We start from the raw sequence: 8,511 nt of genomic DNA, 5'->3' as shown, positions 1-8,511 counted from the left end.
AATGAAAAATTATTATTTTTAATGCTAAAGAATTATTTTTATTGTGAATATCGGTAGGGTTGATCAGTATCACATATAAAGATTCGTGATACCGTCTCACAAGAGACCTACTCTAACAATTAATAATTGATCTATAAAATCGAAATATAATTGAATTAAGAATATATTTTTTATGAGACGATATCATGAATTTATATTTTTGATTTCTAGAACAAATAGTAATGTTTTTATGATATTTTTCATGAGTCGAGTCGGATTGAAGATTCGTCTGACTCTTCACCGACGGATTTTGGTCCATCATAACTAGTATGACAATAATAGTTTGCGAATAATAAATATCAGAATTAGAATAATTAGTGAAACATTTATTTATTTGTATATTTTTCGTAAATTTCGTGACAATTATGGAGGGCCTGAAATTGTATAATACTTTTTGACAAACTATTCGGACAAGAGAAATTAACTTTGACTGCCAAAAGTCGACAATATATTTTTACCCAATATGGTACAACGTTGCGTTATGGAGTAATGATTCCAAGGACTGTGATGTCAATACAGGAAATACATAGTGGCAATTCCGTTTTTTCATAAAATCTCTTCTTACACTTTTTCGAAAGGAGTCGTAGGTCGCTAATGGGAAGCAACCGTCGACCCGCAATAGCCGGTTCAGAGTTCTCCGCCTCTGTTGTCGGTGGTGACAAGTGACCGGATATCATGGGTTTCCCGCAAATCGAAACGAATTTAATATACAGACTTGAACCCCTCAGGATCTTTTGTATCTCATACAATGACGTTCATTTTTCACTATACTTTCCCGCGAGTGTACGTAAAATTTACGTGTTTACGGAGAATTTTTAATATTTTGTAACAACTTAATCGACCACCTTTGAATTGTAAATTGTTTGGTAGTTGAAAGTAGGTCTACTTTTGATCCTTGGCGGTATTTTCTTGATTATAAATGTGACTGACGATGGCTTTGAATGATTAATGATATATTTCAAGTTTTTAGGTAGGCTTCTGTTGTCGGGTTGGTTTTTGCGAGATTTCAACTTGTATTTTTAAAAGGAGGGTAGGTTTCTTGCTGGTTTTTATTTTACTATTTTATTTTTTTAAGAGGTGGCTTTAGAACTGGAGTTTTGGATTATGTTATCTGCTTCTTCTTCTTCTTTTTTTTTATAGTACTGGAGGTGGTTTAAAATGATGGGTAGGCTTCAATTCATGAATATATACTTTGTCGGCTGGAGTGTGTGCCATTCAAAGAGGGAATAAAGTATTCAACATTACAGCACATGTTTGAATGAGGGAAAGAGCTTGGGGATGTTTTGTTAGTACCCTTTGATCAAGAAGCTAAGGGTGAAATGAGGTTGAATTTGGGGAGGAAGAATGTGGTGGTGGGAATTCGATTCGACGAGCATACTCAAGAATTGTTGGATTGGGCAGTTGTGAAAGTGGCTGATTCAGGAGATAACGTTGTTGCTGTCCATGTTTGCAGAAATTCTGGTACCAAAAGTGGAGCTTAATAGCATGTTTTTTGTGAAGCTTTTCGTGTTTCAGTACAGTATAGGATTGTGTTAAAACTAAACCAAATTCTTGGTTTCAGATTTCGTTTTGAAACAGAGAGCTGTGTTGGATGGTTATTTGGAAGACTATCGAGGTCTGTGCGATAGAAGGCAGGTTAGTTTCTGTTTTGTAATGTTTGCAGCACATTGTTTTGAATCATTACTTCATTTTGTTAGATATTGATAACTTCTTTGATTCGATGTTTGGATGTTTCTTTTCGCCTTTTTTTAATTCTTCAGATTGTATGGTGATACTGTATCAGGTTTCTCTGTCTTCTGAGGTGGTTAAAGGAAATTCAATCAGGAAAATTTTGGTGAGAGAAGCAAATAAATATGCTGCGACTGCTGTTATAGTGGGGATAACTAATCACAATGCTTTGGGGTGAGTAGTTTTGGGTTTTTGCTATGTTTCTTTCTTTCTTTTTTGTATATTCTATGTGAATTCCGGGTTAAAAGTATATCTATTTTTTTCCCTTTTTGAGGGGATGGAATTCAATTGCTAAATATTGTGCAAAACGTCTGCCTCAAAGCACAGAAGTTATGGCAATACACAATGGTAAAATTGTGTTCAGCAGGTGTTCAACGAGTCACCTTGAAGGTCTGTTTGTAATTCTTCAAAATAGAATGGAACTCAGTTTGGATTTAAACTGGAATCTGAACATATTGTGATGGTTCTCCAGGTCTTAATGACGACCCAAAACCGAGTTTTTACTTTAAAAAACGCTGCCATAAATTCAAAGATTACCTGTCTGAGTTTGAAGAATCTGAGATATCGGAAACGAGTAGACTTAGTTGTGATGGAAGAGAGGATGATGTACTTGACTCTGTTTCTAGACTAAGGAGAAGCTCTTTGAGTTTAATTTCTTTGCCAGTGGAGGATTTTACGAAACAAAGGCCTGGTTGGCCTCTACTCCAAACAGCTAGTTCAGTAACTCAACCAGCACTTGAAGCAAGAGAAATGTCAGTAGTGCAGGTGGGTAATGAACTTACCTCACCGATATCTGGACCGACTAGCTCATCATCAGGAGTTGCCGAAAGATCTTGAACTTGTACTCACCGAAAATTCAACGTGCTGCCAAGTTTTCAGCCATGACTTTATCAAGAAATCCACTTCTGAATTCTCCCTAGGTGGCTTTTCTTTAAATAAGAATTTTTTTTTAAAAAAAAATTTAATTTAATGTCTTCTGCATTTTGGGCTCTCATTTTCTATGTTTGTATGGATAAATACAGGAAATTTGATTGGTAAAGGAGGAAGTAACCGTGTGTATAAAGGGGTTCTTCCTGAAGGGAAACCTGTTGCAATAAAGGTATTGCAATCTTCAGAAGAGGCGTGGAAGGATTTCATACAAGAGTTTGCCATAATGACCACAGTGAAGCACGAAAGAATAACACCTTTACTTGGTATATGCGTAGAAAGCAGTAGCAATCTCGTATCTGTTTATGATCTTTTGTGCAAAGGGAATTTGGAAGATAATCTACATGGTAAGTTAAACGTGAATAGTGAACTTTTTCTTAAAAAACTACGCGAACTCCAACTAATTTCTGAGATTTGATCAGGTAGTGATAGAACGAAAGATTCAGTACTCTCATGGGCAGTAAGATTTAAAATAGCTTTTGGGATAGCTGAAGCACTAAATTACTTGCACAACGAATGTCAAAGGCCAGTTATTCACAGAGATGTTAAATCATCAAATATTCTTCTCACCGACGAATTAGAACCACAGGTAATCCATCATAACTTAGTGCAGAAAACTTTAAATTTTTTCAAGTAATTCAAAAGTTAAATTAGTGCCTATATTTTGTTTTTTCCCAATAGTTGAGTGACTTTGGATTGGCTATCTGGGGACCTACAAAGGCATCTTTCTTGACAGATAGTGATGTAGTTGGAACATTTGGCTATCTTGCTCCTGAATATTTTATGTACGGTAAAGTAAGTGACAAGATTGATGTATATGCTTTCGGTGTCGTTCTACTAGAATTGTTATCGGGAAGGAAACCTATTGGACTTGAGATGACAAAGGATCAAGAAAGCTTAGTGATGTGGGTAAGTAACAAGAACATGCATAAGCATCTTACTGAAATTTGCTCTGCTTTTACGTTTTTCTGAGCATTATACTAAATTGTTTTTCGCTTGTAGGCAAAACCCAAACTAGAAAATGGCGATTTGACGAGCATATTGGACCCAAATTTGGATAGCAATATCGATGACATTCAAGTGAAAAGAATGGCTCTAGCAGCTACCTTATGCCTAACTCAAGCAGCACGCCTGCGTCCCAAAATGTGCCAGGTATGGTACTCTTTGGCATCTCTACCATCTGGTGCAGATCCATTGGAGGGCACCCGTCGTTCTTAAATGACTAAATATTTAATTCAAAGTGCAGATTTTTTAAACTACAAACTTCATTCTTAAAATATATTTTGAGTCTCAATGTACCAGCACAAGAAACTTTGGATCTGCTGTTGGTTTACCACATATTGTTCGTCATCTCGGTCTTAAGATTACTGCCCTTATCCTTAGTTGAATATTTCAGATACTAAAGATCCTCAAAGGAGAAGAAGAATGTATGAACGGGCGAAAACCGCATGATGATTCAGAAAATCACGATGATGACGAAGTTTATCCAGATTCAAGTGCAGAATCACATTTAAGTCTTGCATTTCTTGATGTGAATGATTACTCAACTTCATTCAGTAGTCTGGATCAAAGCAGTCCTCATTCACTTGGTGAATATTTGAAGAAAAGATGGAGTAGATCATCAAGTTTAGAGTAGCCTTTATTTTTTTCAATTATTTTTTTGGCATTTCTTTGTATATATGAGTGAAAATATAAATAAGATTGCACCCAAGAATGAGGTGATTCCATCCATAATCAAAAAGGGATATTGAGGGCTATGTTTAGGAAGAATCCCCGTAAGCGGGGACCATTTAAGGTTTGTAAAAGGTCGTTGTTGATCATAAAAGTACAAGAAATAAATATATTGTGTGTATCGGATTTTTAGTGTTGTCAACACGACGCACAACATGCAGCGGAAGTTAATTAGAAACACATAAATATAATTTTAATAAATAAAGGACATGTTTAAATTATATACAAGTATAAATACTTGTACACCTCAAGGAAAAAATTCAGTAGAAAAATATATAAATCGTTTACACCAAAACAATACTAGTGAGAATAACAAAACCAAAATCGTTGACACTCCAAGAAATTAAATTGCATCAAAAACTCAAAATAAATATTAGATGCATGAAACAAAAAGAAGTGTATTGCTTAAACCAAACGAAATCACTCTTCACTCAACACTTCACGCAGTGTTGTTCTTGATTGTCTCAACATCAATCAGCAACACAGTAATTATGTGAATTAATCGCACAAACTTTTCACACGAAAATCTTCAATACTGAACTTGTGTACGTTAAGAAAAACTCCAGTTGCTACGCAAAATGATCAACCGATCACATGAAAAACTTCAGCAGCTGCACAAAATGATCAACTGATCACACTAAAGCTTCTCATCAAAATAGGCTCGGCTCATATTTTTCTTCTATGCAAGAACTCCTCTGCCGACCACTCTAAAAACCTCTGCCACGGCTATAAGGCACTCCATATTTATATCCAATATTTGACCTAAAAACAATTCCATAAAAGAGTTATATAAAATATGGAAACAAGATTTTCATTAGGGATAAAACTCTTTTAAATAAAGATAAAATATCTTAGGGATAAAAATCATATTAAAAACATATCTTATAATATCTAGAGATAAATCAAGTAAGATCTTATCATCTAGAAATAAATCAAGCAAGACCTTATGATTTAAAAAGACAAAATCTTAAATTGATATTATCCATTTAGCAAAAAAAAAAATAAAGAATAAAATATTACTTTCAATCTCTCTCTTTTTGTGTAAGGCCCGAGAAGTTGATTATTGTAATCTAATATGAATTGTGGATAATCGAGATGTGATTATAGACAGGACGGATCAGACCCGGATTTCATATTAATTTGCGATTATTGATTTATGGATTGATATGATTATGAAAGGGCCAACCGAGACACGAAATGAGATTGCATGTGATGATGTATGTGCGAGGAAAGTACCCCTCGCGCATATGCGCGGCACTGATGCGCGCATATGCCCGAGGCCGGCAGAGGACCTCGCGCATATGCGCGAGACAGGGTGCGCATATGCGCGAGGAGGTGCATTGACGAATGCTATGTCCAGAGAACCTCGCGCATATGCGCGACGATGGTGCGCGCATATCGTCGCGCATATGCACGAGATGCTGAAGAAAAGCCGGCCGAGACCAGTAGGTCTCGCGCATATGCGCCAGTTGAGGTCGCGCATATGCGCGAGACGTGTTGCTTCAAGGAGTGAGCCACGTTTCTTAGGCATGCATTGATATATATATACACTTTCATTCCTTAAGCTGAGAAACAAAAGGAAAGCACGGAGGAACCTTCGGAAGTTCACATCTTTCACGATAGAAATTTTGAGTGTTACTAAAAATCTGTCCGTCAGAATTTTAATCCGACTTCAGTACAGTGATCCTCTCGTTACAGGCTTCGACTGGACGTAAGTTTTATTACGTTTTGATATGATTTGAAATTATGATACTGTCCAGAATCAGATATGATTGATTTATGCTATTCTTGACATAGTAGACATCGTATAATTGAAAACGGATCGAAGAACAGATACCGTATGTAATTGTTATGAATTTTCAGAGTTGATTGGATTGTGATTAGACCGATTTGATATAAGAATGGTGTTATTATCGATTATGAGATGTTGAGATTGATATATGATTGATACTGTATTGCTGGGTATATTGATATTATTCAGATTTTGATCAGGTGAGTTGTTGATTTGTATATACTGATATTGTATTGCCGGTATTTCGAGATTGTACAGTTATGCCGTTGAAACAGAATTTGATTAAGTTCTGATTATATCCAATATTAATTTGATTGGGGTATTGATATTATATTCCTCGACCTTTGTCATTACCAGATTGAGATGGACAGATTTGAGTCCGAGACTTCGACTTCGTCAGACCGAGAAGAGAAATGTATAAATCAATGTTGAACCGGGAGATACGAATCGAGTCAGATTGAACTGGAGTTTCCCTAAACCACATACTAGATTGTTTATGCTTTGAGATGTTTATATTATGTCTATTGAATTATAGAAATGCACTTAAGATAGATGAGTCCTTGGCAGAGCAGCCAAGTTACTAGATGTTCGGTGGTATCGAATTGCATAGGAGAAGATCGATTCCTATTGTAGATGTTCGATACAGAAAGGACCGAAGTCTAGGAATAAGACGTACCGGCACCCCGATTGGGAGAGTAGGTGGGAGATTTGTTACGTCTTATTCACACCGGGATCCCTAGATTAGGAATGAGTCGAGTCAGAGTCTCAGAGTCACAGAGTATGATTTACCGTTTGATATCGATTCCTGTTTTCTGATTATGATACATGTTCAGAGTGTGATTTATAGTTTGATATCGATTCATGTTTCTGACTGTGATACATGTTATGGATATCTGCTTTATGCTTTTATATCTGTTTATATGAAATGCATGTATACATGGTTTATACTGGGAATATAATTCTCACCGGAGTTATCCGGCTGTTGTTGTGTTTGTATGTGTGCATAACAATAGGTGAGACAGGATCAGGGTCACGAAGAGGATGAGAGATTACAGATTAGCGTGGAGATCCGGGCCCAGGAGTAGATTAGAGTTCAGCACTGATATATGTAGTTGAACCTAGTTTGATTTTATTGTATCCAGTACAGGACTGGTACGTTTGATATGTATATCAGATTGATTTACACTACGTTTCCGCGTTTGTATTTAAAAAAAAAAATTTAGACCTTATTTATTATAATTGATTAAATTATTACCAAAGATGATTAAGAAACGAATTAGCGTCCGGATCCCCACATTTTGTCTTTCTAGACAAAACATCCAAAAATGCTAATCTTGGTCATTTTAGCATTAAGTTGAGCTCTTCCCTGCGTTAGAGTGTATCTCCCCCTGAATTAAACATGTTAGATCATTAGTGTTGTTGACAATGTTGTCGACACTAACTTAGAACACTGGAAAACATAAGAAGTCATAAATCAGAATTTATTAAACAACAAACAGATATAAGAGCGAACCAACAAAGAAAATAAAACACTGCATAACAGACTACAGAAAATCATCTATTCCTCATCCAGATGCTTCAATAGGTTCATCAGTCTTAGCTCCTCCAGCAGATGTCATTGCATTTCCAGCATCATATTTCTCTGTCATTTTTGGTTCTTCTGCTCCCTCTTTTTGGCCAAAATATAGGCTAACTTCCAACATTAGCCTATAGTCAGCCACTTTTTCTTCATAGTAGGCAATGAGATTTTTGGCCTTTTGGATCTTTTGCAAACCAAAGTCAATTTATACATGTAGATGAGAGGCAAAGAGCATGACGTAACCTTCAGGAGTGGAAATGGATGTTGACGTCGTGTTGCCAACACCAATGGCAACACCAGTCGCTGACCAAGGTATGTCCAGTTTCTTGTTACTCTTGAAATAGGTAGGAGCGATCTTTAGAGTTTCGCTCACATCAGATAGGGTCTCATCGTCTTCTTTTAGGAACCCATGTGACTCCAGTATCCCAAAGATTAGGGATGGAAAAGGGAGCTTTGTTGACTTCAACCTACCCTTGACGAATTGAAGAACTATTTTGAACACAAGGTTGCCAAAAGTGAAAGGTCCTCCCGTCCCAATAGCAAATACCACAATTTTTTGTGGCATGGTAATCAGAGTCGTGTTGGTGGAGGGAGTCCAGTTGCAAATTGTTGTCTTGTGCAGGACCGAATAGAAAGAAGTTAGACTTGCTGCAGACAGACGCATCGGGCGACTGGAGAATTCAGTTATTAATCCATCAGTTAGTACGTCAGAGAT

At 36.5% G+C, this 8,511-nt stretch overlaps 1 protein-coding gene across 1 annotated transcript; it reads left to right on the top strand.

Annotated features, from left to right (window-relative positions):
* The first annotated feature begins 499 nt into the window (after positions 1–499).
* LOC142526911 (protein kinase STUNTED-like) lies at positions 500–4,557 on the top strand. The gene is given in 11 exon segments (XM_075631574.1): positions 500–1,500; positions 1,601–1,674; positions 1,823–1,941; positions 2,042–2,157; positions 2,240–2,532; positions 2,534–2,687; positions 2,790–3,041; positions 3,117–3,283; positions 3,376–3,603; positions 3,697–3,846; positions 4,091–4,557. Coding segments are annotated over 11 exon segments (1,935 nt in total). The 5' UTR covers positions 500–1,358; the 3' UTR covers positions 4,331–4,557.
* Positions 4,558–8,511: the final 3,954 nt, after the last annotated feature.

This window comes from Primulina tabacum, chromosome 15 (assembly GCF_025594145.1).
Source record: "Primulina tabacum isolate GXHZ01 chromosome 15, ASM2559414v2, whole genome shotgun sequence".
Taxonomy (NCBI): domain Eukaryota; kingdom Viridiplantae; phylum Streptophyta; class Magnoliopsida; order Lamiales; family Gesneriaceae; genus Primulina; species Primulina tabacum.
This window is presented reverse-complemented; position numbering and strand designations above follow the sequence as displayed.